The sequence below is a fragment of the Ictalurus furcatus genome, chromosome 16 (assembly GCF_023375685.1).
Source record: "Ictalurus furcatus strain D&B chromosome 16, Billie_1.0, whole genome shotgun sequence".
NCBI classification, from domain to species: domain Eukaryota; kingdom Metazoa; phylum Chordata; class Actinopteri; order Siluriformes; family Ictaluridae; genus Ictalurus; species Ictalurus furcatus.
Genome location: NC_071270.1, coordinates 25,544,844 through 25,560,051, shown reverse-complemented (window position 1 = coordinate 25,560,051; position 15,208 = coordinate 25,544,844). Strand labels below are relative to the sequence as shown.

Sequence of the window (15,208 nt, the reverse complement as noted above, 5' to 3'; positions counted from 1 at the left end):
TCCTTCAGGCTTCATCCCCGCTTCACTCACTCAGCCGGAGTCAGTCTCAGGCTACAGAACAACTCCACTATAGTACACACCTCCGTCGCTTTATTACACTTATTACAAATATACAAATAACCACGGACAGGCTGGTGTGATGAAGAGGAGTTCCTGTTACCCCCGATGTTGAGTATTATTTATAGTTACATTTAATGTAGTGAAACGACCACGATTAGTTCCAGTTCTAACTTATGTTATAGCGGTTAGATATCCTCTTTCTTTCTTTCTTTCTTTCTTTACACCCTGCATACTTTATGTACATTAAAGTAGCGTCCATGTCTCGAATGGAAAACTCAGACCTTACATTCAAAAGTGTTTATTAATCTAGAAAATCCAGAAGACCGATACACAATAAATTACTCAATGCGTATTGGGAAAAAAAAAAGTCATGTGACTTTACCTCGACAAATCATGTGATTGGATAACCGGCTGATGTGATTGGCCAATGGCAATGCGCATTTCTGTGGGAACTGAGGCGCGGTGGTTCGGAAGGATTGCACTAACCAGCGGACCAATCTCGTTACAAAGTCTGTCATCGAAATGATTTGGTATAATTATCTCCCAGAACTGTCTCACTGTCCCAGAGCTGTCTCACTGTCGCAGAGCTGTCTCACACAACTCCAGTCCCAAATATCAGGCATCCGCCTCCGATCTCAAGAGAACATGAGGCACAAGTCATTTACGATACTGGAAAAAAGAGCCACAGTGGCTTCCCTGCTTTCACCAGCGTCCATTCGTATCGATATTTTGCACCGGTTTCCCCGGAAGTGATGACATCGTTCTCTTGAACACATGGGACGGGATCAACGCTTTATTCGCAAACGTTGCGCGATATGCGATCAACTTCCCCGTCTGTCTGACGCCGAGATGTAAAAGACACACGGACGCATCGTTATTCCCTTTCACCGAGGAAGACGATGTATGATGATGTTCCTATTGTTCCTATCCTCCTTTCCTGTCCTCTGTTCTCTCCCCGTCGTTCGTGACCTTCGCTAACGTCATCGTGTCACTTGGAATGTCACTAATGACGTTCTTATCTCATCCGCGATAAACTCCTCTCAAGGAAACGTGCGTGGCCGAGAGACTTCAGGATGCGATCGCAATGACGCAGAAAGCACCGACGAGTTCTCCTGTCGACACTTCACACATGGCTTTAGGTGACCTTGCCCGAAGAAAGAAAGAAAGAAAAATCTGTAATTGTCAAAAAAATAAGAAAGAAAGAACGAAAGTTACGCTAATTGTAAAAAAAAAAAGAGAAAGGAAGAAAGAAAGGACAGAAGAAAGAAGAAAAGAAAGAAAGAAAGAAAAATCTGTAATTGTCAAAAAAGGAAGAATGAAAGAACTAAAGTTACGCGAATTGTCAAAAAAAAGAGAAAGGAAGACAGAGGACAGAAGAAAAAGAAAGAAGGAAAGAAAGAAAGAAAAATCTGTAATTGTCAAAAATGGAAGAAAGAAAGAACAAAATTAGGCTAAATGTCAAAGAAAGAGAAAGGTAGAAAGAAAGGACAATAGAAAGAAAGAAGGAAAGAAAGAAGGGAAGTATTCGGAGATGACTGGAGCACAGGCAGTACTGCGGTTCTTGCTGATGAACGTGAGTGTGCAGTCTGCGGTGTGTAAGTGAAGGAAAGAAAGAAAGAAGGAAAGAAAGGAAGAAGGAAAGAAAGAAAGAAGGAAAGAAGGAAAGAAAGAAAGAAGGAAAGAAGGAAAGAAGGAAAGAAAGAAGGAAAGAAGGAAAGAAGGAAAGAAGGAAAGAAAGAAAGAAGGGAAGAAGGAAAGAAAGAAGGAAAGAAGGAAGGAAAGAAGGAAAGAAAGAAGGAAAGAAGGAAAGAAGGAAAGAAGGAAAGAAAGAAAGAAGGGAAGAAGGAAAGAAAGAAGGAAAGAAGGAAGGAAAGAACCAAAGAAGGAAAGAAAGAAGGAAAGAAAGAAAGAAAGAAGGGAAGAAGGAAAGAAGGAAAGGAAGAAAGGAAGAAAGAAAGAAGGAAAGAAAGAAGGAAAGAAGGAAGGAAAGAAGGAAAGAAGAAAGAAAGAAGGAAGGAAAGAAGGGAAGTATTCGGAGATGACTGGAGCACAGGCAGTACTGCGGTTCTTGCTGATGAACGCGAGTGTGCAGTCTGCGGTGTGTAAGTGAAGGAAAGAAAGAAAGAAAGAAGGAAAGAAGGAAAGAAAGAAGAAAGAAAGAAGGGAAGTATTCGGAGATGACTGGAGCACAGGCAGTACTGCGGTTCTTGCTGATGAACGCGAGTGTGCAGTCTGCGGTGTGTAAGTGAAGGAAAGAAAGAAAGAAAGAAGGAAAGAAGGAAAGAAAGAAGAAAGAAAGAAGGGAAGTATTCGGAGATGACTGGAGCACCGGCAGTACTGCGGTTCTTGCTGATGAACGCGAGTGTGCAGTCTGCGGTGTGTAAGTGAAGGAAAGAAAGAAGGAAAGAAGGAAAGGAAGAAGGAAAGAAAGAAAGAAAGAAGGAAAGAAGGAAGGAAAGCAGAAGGGAAGTATTCGGAGATGACTGGAGCACAGGCAGTACTGCGGTTCTTGCTGATGAACGCGAGTGTGCAGTCTGCGGTGTGTAAGTGAAGGAAAGAAAGAAGGAAAGAAGGAAAGAAAGAAGGAAAGAAAGAAAGAAGGAAAGAAGGAAAGAAAGAAGGAAAGAAAGAAAGAAAGAAGGAAAGAAAGAAGGGAAGTATTCGGAGATGACTGGAGCACCGGCAGTACTGCGGTTCTTGCTGATGAACGCGAGTGTGCAGTCTACGGTGTGTAAGTGAAGGAAAGAAAGAAGGAAAGAAGGAAAGGAAGAAGGAAAGAAAGAAGGAAAGAAGGAAAGAAAGAAGAAAGAAAGAAGGGAAGTATTCGGAGATGACTGGAGCACAGGCAGTACTGCGGTTCTTGCTGATGAACGCGAGTGTGCAGTCTGCGGTGTGTAAGTGAAGGAAAGAAAGAAGGAAAGGAAGAAGGAAAGAAAGAAGGAAAGAAGGAAAGAAAGAAGAAAGAAAGAAGGGAAGTATTCGGAGATGACTGGAGCACAGGCAGTACTGCGGTTCTTGCTGATGAACGCGAGTGTGCAGTCTGCGGTGTGTAAGTGAAGGAAAGAAAGAAGGAAAGGAAGAAGGAAAGAAAGAAGGAAAGAAGGAAAGAAAGAAGAAAGAAAGAAGGGAAGTATTCGGAGATGACTGGAGCACCGGCAGTACTGCGGTTCTTGCTGATGAACGCGAGTGTGCAGTCTGCGGTGTGTAAGTGAAGGAAAGAAAGAAGGAAAGAAGAAAGAAAGAAGGAAAGAAGGAAAGAAAGAAGAAAGAAAGAAGGGAAGTATTCGGAGATGACTGGAGCACCGGCAGTACTGCGGTTCTTGCTGATGAACGCGAGTGTGCAGTCTGCGGTGTGTAAGTGATGATTATTGATTAGTGAGTGAACACAAAGCCTCATTATAAACGTTACAGGAATATATAATGAGATCCAAATCACATCCATTCAGCCGGAATCTGGACGCGAACACGTCCAACGTACGCCTGCTTTATTTGTTGTCCTGTCTGGATAATAACGAATAATGAATAAAGAGACGAGGAGACGAGGACGCATTACAGATTAACCGCTGAGCACTGATTGTGATTAGGAAGAATTCTTTATAATGGTCATTTACTTAAATCGATTCATTACGTGATTGATAATTACCCAGAGATCGTCATGCGCTTTTAAAGTTCACAACACAACCCTAATGTAATTTATTCCATCCCGGGTGAATTAGGAAGCAAGGAACGGAACGTTTGTCGGATTGTTTTGAACGAATCGCGTCGGATTCTTAGTTCGTTTGTCTAAAAACCGGTTTAAAAGAAGAAGAAGAAGAAGAAGCCTCCTAAAACAGCGCCCTGATTGGTCAGAAGGTGTTGATTAGGTGTCGATTAATCAATCGCAGGTCTGTATTCATGCGCTTGTTCTCTAACGCGTTGTCGTTTCTACGGTAACAGCTCGTACAGAGGGACGTGTGCGGTGGGCGATCGGCATACACTGATTGAAAAATAAATAAATAATGTTTACTGAAAGGAGACCTTCAAGGAAGGAGTCTCCAGTGTCGGCGCGTTGTGACGGTCAGAGGAAACTAGAAACGGATGAACACGATGAGCGCGGTGTAAGCAAATGAGCAGATTTGCGTGGCGTGAGTGTGACACGGAGTGTGTTACTCCTACTGAATTACTCCTTTCAATTGTAAATAACGTGTACAGGGACACTGGGACGCCGTGGCACGTCCTGTATCGAATGCAGTGAGAGTAGAGACTGTAAAAAGGCCGTGCGAGGGGCTGAAAGCAGGGCATGCTGGGTAATGAGGTGCGACGTGCGAGGTCACGTGGGATACCGTGGGTGTTTCCTGACACACGGTCAGAGCTGCACATGAGCGTATCGGATGGCGTCGCTCTTCTCTAAATGGATATGCTTTAATTATAGGTGCTACGCAGCGGCGTGGCGTGGCGGTGTTAAATCACACACACTCGGGTATAGATCGGTCATTTCACAGAGAGCCAGTCACTGGGGCATTGCATCCAATTTAGCAGAGTGCTGTCTTATGAGAGAGCGCAGCACTCAGATCGATAAGACGAGCTGATCAGAGTGCTGCGAGACGTCTGCTCTCATACACCATAATGTCCTCATACTGCAGCTCTCTCTCTCTCTCTCTCTCTCTCTCTCTCTCTCTCTCTCTCTGGTGAATCTATCATATCTCTCCATCTGTGTCTTTTCACTGTTTCTTTTTCCTCCGTTTTTTTCCTCAGGCTCTTTCACTCATGTTTCTCTCTCTCGGAGTCTTTCTCACTCTGTGTATCTCTTTCTTTTTCTGTATCTCTCTGTGTCTGTCTTTGTCTCTCTGTGTGTGTCTCTCTCATCTCTCTCCGTTTCTCTCCCTCAGTGTTCCCCCTCTCTCGCTGTCTCTCTTCCTTTCTATGTCTTTTTGTATCTCTCTCCAATGCCTGTCTGTCTCTCACTGTCGCTATCTCTTTGTGTCCCTCACTTACTTTCCCCCTGTCTGTCTCTCCCTTACTTTCCCCCTGTCTCTCTCTCCCTTACTATTCCCCTGTCTCTCTCCCTTACTTTTCCTCTGTCTTTCTCTCTCCCTTACTTTCCCCCTGTCTCTCTCTCCCTTACTTTCCCTCTGTCTTTCTCTCTCACTTACTTTCCCCCTGTCTCTCTCTCCCTTACTATCCCCCTGTCTCTCTCTCCCTTACTATCCCCCTGTCTCTCTCTCCCTTACCTTTCCCCCTGTATCTCTCTCTCTTACTTTCCCCCTGTCTCTCTCTCACTTACTTTCCCCCTGTCTCTCTCTCTCACTTACTTTCCCCCTGTCTCTCTCTCTCACTTACTTTCCCTCTGTCTTTCTCTCTCTTACTTTCCCCTGTCTCTCTCTCCCTTACTTTCCCCCTGTCTCTCTCTCCCTTACCTTTCCCCCTGTATCTCTCTCCCTTACCTTTCCCCCTGTATCTCTCTCCCTTACCTTTCCCCCTGTCTCTCTCTCCCTTACTTTCCCCCTGTCTCTCTCTCCCTTACTTTCCCCCTGTATCTCTCTCTCTTACTTTCCCCCTGTCTCTCTCTCCCTTACCTTTCCCCGTTTCTCTCTCCCTTACTTTCCCCCTGTCTCTCTCTCCCTTACTTTCCCTCTGTCTTTCTCTCTCACTTACTTTCCCCCTGTCTCTCTCTCCCTTACTATCCCCCTGTCTCTCTCTCCCTTACTATCCCCCTGTCTCTCTCCCCCTGTCTCTCTCTCCCTTACTTTCCCCCTGTCTCTCTCTCCCTTACCTTTCCCCCTGTCTCTCTCTCCCTTACCTTTCCCCCTGTCTCTCTCTCTCACTTACTTTCCCTCTGTCTTTCTCTCTCTTACTTTCCCCCTGTCTCTCTCTCTCCCTTACTTTCCCCCTGTCTCTCTCTCCCTTACCTTTCCCCCTGTCTCTCTCTCTCCCTTACTTTCCCCCTGTCTCTCTCTCCCTTACCTTTCCCCCTGTATCTCTCTCCCTTACCTTTCCCCCTGTCTCTCTCTCCCTTACCTTTCCCCCTGTCTCTCTCTCACTTACTTTCCCTCTGTCTCTCTCTCTCACTTACTTTCCCTCTGTCTTTCTCTCTCTTACTTTCCCCCTGTCTCTCTATCTCACTTACTTTCCCTCTGTCTCTCTCTCTCACTTACTTTCCCTCTGTCTTTCTCTCTCTTGCTTTCTCCCTGTCTCTCTCTCTCAGTTACTTTCCCTCTGTCTCTCTCTCCCTTACTTTCCCCCTGTCTCTCTCTCCCTTACTTTCCCTCTGTCTTTCTCTCTCACTTACTTTCCCCTGTCTCTCTCTCCCTTACTTTCCCCCTGTATCTCTCTCTCTTACTTTCCCCCTGTCTCTCTCTCCCTTACCTTTCCCCGTTTCTCTCTCACTTACTTTCCCTCTGTCTTTCTCTCTCTTACTTTCCCCCTGTCTCTCTCTCCCTTACTTTCCCCCTGTCTCTCTCTCCCTTACCTTTCCCCCTGTATCTCTCTCTCTTACTTTCCCCCTGTCTCTCTCTCCCTTACCTTTCCCCCTGTCTCTCTCTCACTTACTTTCCCCCTGTCTCTCTCTCTCACTTACTTTCCCTCTGTCTTTCTCTCTCTTACTTTCCCCCTGTCTCTCTCTCCCTTACTTTCCCCCTGTCTCTCTCTCCCTTACCTTTCCCCCTGTATCTCTCTCTCTTACTTTCCCCCCGTCTCTCTCTCCCTTACCTTTCCCCCTGTCTCTCTCTCACTTACTTTCCCCCTGTCTCTCTCTCTCACTTACTTTCCCTCTGTCTTTCTCTCTCTTACTTTCCCCCTGTCTCTCTCTCCCTTACTTTCCCCCTGTCTCTCTCTCCCTTACTTTCCCCCTGTCTCTCTCTCCCTTACTTTCCCCCTGTCTCTCTCTCCCTTACTTTCCCCCTGTCTCTCTCTCCCTTACTTTCCCCCTGTCTCTCTCTCCCTTACTTTCCCCCTGTCTCTCCCTCACTTACTTTCCCCCTGTCTCTCTCTCACTTACTTTCCCCCTGTCTCTCTCTCCCTTACTTTCCCCCTGTCTCTCTCTCGCTTACTTTCCCCCTGTCTCTCTCTCCCTTACTATCCCCCTGTCTCTCTCTCCCTTACTTTCCCCCTGTCTCTCTCTCCCTTACTATCCCCCTGTCTCTCTCTCCCTTACTTTCCCCCTGTCTCTCTCTCCCTTACCTTTCCCCCTGTCTCTCTCTCACTTACTTTCCCCCTGTCTCTCTCTCTCACTTACTTTCCCTCTGTCTTTCTCTCTCTTACTTTCCCCCTGTCTCTCTCTCCCTTACTTTCCCCCTGTCTCTCTCTCCCTTACTTTCCCCCTGTCTCTCCCTCACTTACTTTCCCCTGTCTCTCTCTCACTTACTTTCCCCCTGTCTCTCTCTCCCTTACTTTCCCCCTGTCTCTCTCTCCCTTACTTTCCCCCTGTCTCTCTCTCGCTTACTTTCCCCCTGTCTCTCTCTCCCTTACTATCCCCCTGTCTCTCTCTCCCTTACTTTCCCCCTGTCTCTCTCTCCCTTACTATCCCCCTGTCTCTCTCTCCCTTACTTTCCCCCTGTCTCTCTGTCCCTCTCAGATATTTGATCCACAACATTTGCTTCCGTAATTCTGCATTCAGGATATGATGCTAACGTAGTTTACAGATCTGGGAGGTTTATAGCCACCAGTTTATCATCACTGCGAACCTCATGTTTAAATCATCCCACAAGGCACTCGCCTCAGAGGGCATCGCTTCTCTCAGGACCCGAGGACTGGAACGATCGCATCATCCAAATCACATCTAATATACAGTTCCACTCTTAAACGTTAATCCCCTCTCCAGAGAGACGGGATCGGTCCATGTTTATATGTTATTTTTAACAAAATATTAAGTCCTAACCCCTGACTCCTCCCACTTCCTGTCATTCTTCCAGCTCAGATCGAGTACCGGCCTGCTTTGCCTCTGGAGCGTCGGAGTCTTGCACAGTGCATGCCTGTGGGTCACATGACCAAGTTTATCATCACGTATCCTACAGTGAGTGACATCCATCTTCTCTAAGCCTTTTATTCCATTTCCCCCAGACATCAATCAAACTGTCTGTCTGTCTGTCTGTCTGTCTCATTCATCTTTTCTCCTAGTTTCTGCTTTTCTATTTTCATTCAGCACCACGTTAAATCACTTTCCCTTCCCTTTCATATATACACACAATCATATATCATACAGTATAAACCAGAGCTGCCAGATTATTAAAAAAAAACCCTTTTAACTTATTTTAATTACTGAATATCAATTAACTGAATGTTTCATTTTTAAACCATTACAGATAATCTATACAGAATTAAAAAAAAAATAGAGATTGTACAATAAGCTTTTAGTGTCTGAGAAATAACTAAAAATATACCTGGAACATCTTTACACTTTTACTCTCATGAATAATATCAGAATCTATGGATATGAATATGTATGAATATGCAAATTTAGAAACTCCTCAGTCACCTAATATTACCGAAAGCTTTCTCATACTGGGGAATGCTTGTAAATTGCGCCGTCGCTTCAGACAAAGAGAAGCTGATGACGTGGTGTACAGGCGCTGTTTAGAGTCACGCCATGCGTGAAATGCGTCACGTCACCTGACCACGCCTATCAATCGACGGGATTTTACATAGACTTTAGATACCGGTCGCTCCACAGCGCTCCACATTTCCCTACGTAGAATATAAACCATATAATAGAAATGTGAGCAGGTATTTGAGGACTGAAATTCCTTCTGAAAGCATTTTTTTTACTCCACTTTTTTATGGCTAACCGGCTGTAAATGTTCTTTACCCTACATTAATCATTTCTCATTAACGTCTGATTACATGAGTGTTTATCAGAGAAGCTTAGCACATTTCTGACTCATCAGTTATTTATGAAGTTTTTCCTGCGTTAATGGTTGAAGGAAGCTGCGAGAGAAGGAAAGCGTGTTCGGAATTGAATAACGTCTCCTTTTATCTCAGACAAGTCGAACGTTGCTCACAGTAAACGAGTCGTTTTACATTAAATATATATATATATATATATACACACACACACACACACACACACACACACACACACACACACACACACACGACGTGGCGAGATGCTTTCGCTTGCAGTGAAGTTTAGGAGAAGGGATTTAACATTGTTTAGAAAGTGACGAGTAATAGGAAGAGTTAGACGCGGTTATGTAACGAGCTCAGCACACATTGTGTATTCACAGACAGAGATAATGAAAATGAATAATTATAAATGCATGGATTTATGCAGAAATTGCACATTTATGTGAGGACTGATGAGGACGTTCTCTCTGGTGAAACTTCACGAACAATCTAAATAGAGATGGAGAAAACTTTTAACAGTCCTTAAAGGGACAATGCAGAGAATAGTCTACGCACATTTACACAATTATCCCCTCACACTAAATCAATCAGCCAATCAGAGATGTGTTTGGAGTCTTATTTTATTAGGCAAGCTAAGAGATTATCTTATGTTTTATTATTATTATTATTATTATTATTATTATTATTATTATACTGTGAACTTCCTACCTGCACGAACCTACAAGGTTAAAGTAACTAACAAGTAATGGGAGTCTATTTCACTCTAAATATTTCCATAAATATGTCTCGGGGTGTTCAGTTCTACCTCTAGTGGAACCCATGACGGTTCTGTACAGTATAGAACCCTACAACAAACTGCTTTGTGGTATAGTAATACATACGCTCTTAGAAAAATTGGTTCTTCAAGGGTTCTCTAAGGGTTCATTAGATAATCAAGGTTCCTTAGCTTCCAAAAAAAAAAAAAAAATTGGAACTTTAATACAAAATGTTTCCCTGTCAGATAGGTTTCCATGTAGAACAATTTTTTTGGAAGCTAAGAACCGTTAATTATCCCGTGAACTCTTAAAAAACCCCCGAAGAACATATTTTATTCAAGAGTGTGTGTAGTAACTGGGTAAGTGTGCGGTACAAACCCCAAATTATTTATCATTATTTTTTGCTTAAAGCCTACTGTAGAAGCTTTACGAAGCCAAGGTCTCTTCAGTCGTCCATCTGGAGGAACCTTTAAAGGTTCTGCATGGAAAGCTATAATAAAGTATTTTCCAACTTTCCAATTATTACAAAAATACTCAGCTAAGAAAACTAAGAATCGTCACGATATGTTAAGAGTACACTCATAAAACTTAGAACCCCTTGAGGTTCTTCAGTTTCTCTTTGGAGGCATCCATAAAAGTTGTAAAAGTTCTAGAACCCTACAACCCTACCAAGTGTTTCCAAGTACAGCCATTTAAGGAGGACCGGGAACCCTAAGTTATCAAATGAGCCCTTTTGTTGAGAGGGTTCATCAAGAGTTCCTTAAGGGTTTATTACATCGTTTAAGAAGAAACCATTTAAGAACGTTTTTTTTTTTTCCTAACAGTGTGTGCGGTGCAAGCTCCAAATTATGGGTCGTTTTTTTTAAATACTCTTAGACTAAAGAGTTCTACATTTTACGAGTGTACTCTTACTATATCGTGACAATTCTTAGTTTTCTTAGCTAAGTATTTTAGTAATAATTGGAAAGCTGGAAAATATATAGACACACCGTCCACTTTAATAGGAACAGCTGTACACCTGCTCATTTATGCAAATCAGCCAATCATGTGGCAGCAGCACAATGCATAAAATCATGCAAATACAGCTCAAGAGCTTCAGATAATGTTCACATCAAACATCACAATGGAGAGAAAGTGTGATGTTTGTGACTTTAACCATGGCATGCATGGTTGTTGGTATCAGATGGGCTGGTTTGAGTATTTCAGAAACGGCTGGTCTCCTGGGATCTTCACACACTATAATAACTCATATAATCACTCTTTACAACCGTGATGAGCAGAAAAGCACCTCAGAACGCACAGCACATCAAACCATGAGGTGGATGGGTTACGACGGCAGAGAACCACATCAGGCTCTACTCCTGTCAACCAAGAACAAGTGTCTGAGGCTATCACGGGCACGAGCTCACACAAACCGGACAGTTTGTGAACACTGGAAAAAAGACCTGGTGATTTTTTTTTTAAAAATTCTTCAACTGTCTAGTTAGGTGAGTCTCACCACAACTGTAAGGAGTGATTATATGAGTTACTCTATCCTTTCTGACATCTCTTACCAACAAGGTGTTTCCACCCACAGAACTGTTGCTCACTCAGTGTTTTGGCACCATTCTGTGTAAACTCTAGAGACTGCTGTGTGTGAAAATCCCAGGAGATGAGCAGTGTCTGAAACACTCAATTATTAAAGTTGACAGCCAGTGTACGTTTGAGTGAGACGGACTTTCATTTCTTGCGAGCTACGTTAGCCTCGTAGCTTCAATCTCGATCTAAAAAAAAAAAAAAAACAACCCACTAAAGACGCCAAATAACATCTTAGCTGATTGAGTATGTTTGCAGTAAGTGTGGTAAACCAGAGGTGCCAATAGTTACGGTTTAGTGGTAACCCAACCCATTGCTAGCGATATGTTAGACAGATGAAAACGGCAGCTTTCTGGTTTCTCAGCTACATGGAAATATTCACTGACCAAACACAAAAACATAGCCATTGGAAAAACCAATTCACTGAAGGGGAAAGGACGCGGGACGTGAAAAATGCTTTTGCTTCTGTTAGCGGTTACTTCCACTTCTTGCCAACTTTCGTGCCAACCAATAGATAACGAGATGGGCGGGGCTATTGTCTCCGCTCAGGAACAGTGAATGTGTATATCATTTATGCCGTTAGTATTGAGTCACTGACATACTCTAGTTTTTGTGGTGAATTTTCTCGTCAGTAAAGTTGCCACTTCTAGATAAACTACTCATTTTAATTAAATGTTAATTGATGTAGGTATGTAATGAGAATTGTTTCTATATTCAAATATGCTAAAATAAGTATCAAGTAAGTAATAAATAAGTGTGTCGAATTTTACAGGCATTCTGGAAGCAGAAAGGCTTCTCAGGCGAGATCGTGGCACGTCCCTCTGTACATTGCCCTTTCGGGGTCACCTTTGACGCCACCAGTCCCAGCGGGAGCCCGGCGCTGGTGGGCTTCATCGCCGGGGTTCAGGCCTGTTACTGGAACAGCCGAGAGGTGAGAGACTGAGGGGGAGAAGGTGAAAATGCGAGCGAGAGAGAGGGTGTGAGAGCGAGCGGGAATAGAAGAGTGTTATCAACAGCGTGGGGGGATTTTGGGGTCCGTCCCAGAGGTTTGCAGCTTCATACCGTTCAGAGCTTTCGAGGCATATTTTCGTGGCGAGGTGAAAATGGATGCAGTCGCCGCATTCGGGCGTCAGGAGACATCCCCGAAGAGGCGACTTTCAACACGTACGCAATGTGTGTTTACCGAAGTGTGTTCAATTAATCTGCCCTTCCATCACACCTCTTCTCCAACCTCGTCATCTGCGCCGTAAACAAACTCGCATCGGTGTCGGAAAGAGTCGGGGGTCAGAAAATGTTAAAACGTAAAAGCTTGGTTCAGTTGAAAAAGAAAAAAAAAAAAAAAAGATAAAAAGTACACCCTTTTCCAGACGAGCCGTAACGCACTGTTCTAATTGCATTCGTTTCACATGAGAATGTGAGCTAATGTAATTATTATCCGAGTATCTCTGGGATTTTAATTTTTTTAATGGATTGTTTTTGCGGTTATGAGTCTGGAATTATTCTGCTGTGTTTCACCTTCTGTTAAATGAGCAGTAGAAATAACTCCGGGTAAAGCCCAAACGAAATCAAACACAAAACTACAGAATGTTACGCAATCCCTAAGCAGCCACGCATTAGTCATTTTCTTTCTTTGCTGTTTTCCTGTCATCTCGACTTAACGCTCTCGTGACCTTGACATAACCGAAATCTGTTTTCTCATGGCGTCATTTTATCCCGAGAAAATCTCACGCCTTGTGAATGGGACTGCTGTTTCATGCGCGTTGGCGTCTTCGCCATCGTAAATGTAATAACGGCCCGCTGTACAGATGGACTTTATCTCTGCATTAAGAGAGAGAGAGCGGTGTTCCCGGACGTGGGGTGTCGGCACTAACGTGGAAGTCGTCAATCCTGCAGGGATGACGTATTTCTGTACGCCGACCCAGAAGCTAGCATCACCCTGGTTCCCTCGCCAAAAAGCCAACAGGATTTTTCCATTGGCGTTTGGATTAGTGCCGAAAACAAACTCTGAGACCAAACACAAGTTTATGATTCTTACATGTTTTGTCCATCAAGATAATCTTCACAAATGAAGATTAGGGCTTAGGGCTTCTGTAGAATATAGACAAGTACTGGATAACACACACAGGCCATAGGAAAAATATGCCGCATTTGGCTGCATTCGAGCTACAAATTGTGGGGAAAAAAAAACATGGAGGCCTCCAGGAGTGATGTATATTTTCCTTCTCAAAACGGTGACCTGTATGGAAGCCCGTTTCCGCCACGGAATCAAAAAACAAAACAAAAAGGTAATTGTGACTTTATTCATGGCCTTGGGACTGCGATCACCACATGCAGTTTTACACTCGGGTCTCCTTTAGTGAACAGTGGACGAGTTCAACAAACAGACTTCATATAAACACCATAATGAACTTTCTTTCACTTTCACACTCTCCGTCGTTCCCCAGATGAGGACGGGTTCCCTTCCGAGTCTGGTTCCTCTCAAGGTTTCTTCCTCGTATCATCTCAGGGAGTTTTTCCCTCACCACCGTCTCACTCAATATTGATAATTCACACACTTAAAATCTCCATCCTGTGTTTATATGATTCTGTAAAGCTGCTTTGAGACAACGTCCACTGTTAAACGCGCCATACAAATACAATTGAATTGAATAGAATTGAATTTCTCACAACTGCAACTTTATATCTCACGATCCTGTCATCTTTTCTCACAATTGCAAGTTCACATCGTACATATCGTTGATTTTATTTCTCGCGGTCATGAGTTTACGTTTACATTTATTCATTTAGCAGATAGCACTGAAGGGGAAAGGACGCTGGACGGGAAATATCCTTCTGGTAGAGGTTACGTTCGCGTCATGCTCTTTATCTATTTTGACCTGTGTATTAATGAACCAATGGAAACCAAGAGGGCGTGGCTACGGTCTATGCTAGGTCAAAGTGCAGGCTAGAATGTATTGTTTATCATGTTGGCAGGAAGCGACACATATACACACACATATACACACATATATACATGCGTGTAATTCTGTTTCGAGGCCGAAATCTGCTTAAAATATTTTAGGTGACGTAAACATCCATTAGCCACATTAGCCTCATAGCTAAAGTACAAAGCTAAAGACGATAGCTTCAGACACTGAACGCGTGCACACGAAAAACTTCAGAGGAACAAAAATGGAGTAAAGTTCACCAAACTGTTCATTCCATTAATCACCAGAAGAGGAAACTTCAGCGTGTGTTCTGAACGAGTGTGATATTGCTTCATCTGTTTCTCATTGCCCACACACACTCACACATACTTACACACACACACACATTTCCCAAAAACGCATCATAGCACAATCTCCTCGAGAGCCTTCATTCAAATTCAGCAGCACCATTGTGAAAGACATTCGCCGCTACCCGAGCTGCCGAACTGTTTGTTTGCCTTCCGTTATTATGTAGCAAGCTGCAGCTAATTAGCATTCCTCTCACCTGTGAGCGCTGGCAGAGTTTACGGAATGGACACACAGTGTGATTTTTGCAGCTCTTGTGGTTTTTTTTTTCTCTAGTGCCCGTCCTGTACTCTTTTTTTAATCCTCACCATCAGCTCTCGAGTCTCTCAGTCTGTGTTTGTGTTTCGGGTCTGTGATCATGTGGAGAGTTTAAATATCAATTAATTTAAAACTCAGGCATGAGAAGGTCTTACTAGTTTTTATTCACAGCATTGCAGTCAAAACTACTTTCACAGCTCGAGTATCGTTCGTATTTTCACTACGTTTACGTACATAATGGCAGAAGTTACACGTGCTGAATGTTTAAGATCTGCAAGTCTAGAGCAACATGCCTTTCCTAAACCTTTTAGATACATACCTCCGTTATAGCGCTGATAATAAAAAGGACCTGAATAAATTCATGATATTTATCACATTCTTAATCTAAATGATTCTTAGATCAAAAGATGCAGGCTATTTGACGGTACCTCGAATAGTGAAGGCTACAGCAGGGGGGAGAGCTTTCTC

General features: G+C 43.4%; 1 protein-coding gene across 2 annotated transcripts in view; it reads left to right on the top strand.

Annotated features, from left to right (window-relative positions):
• Positions 1-15,208, top strand: part of LOC128620467 (amine oxidase [flavin-containing] A-like) — a 59,214-nt gene that overhangs the window by 27,609 nt on the left and 16,397 nt on the right. For both annotated transcript variants that reach the window (XM_053645495.1, XM_053645496.1), the window contains exons 8-9: positions 7,950-8,050; positions 11,983-12,141. In XM_053645495.1, coding sequence (XP_053501470.1) covers positions 7,950-8,050; positions 11,983-12,141 — 260 coding nt within the window. The remainder of the gene's footprint in view (positions 1-7,949; positions 8,051-11,982; positions 12,142-15,208) is intronic.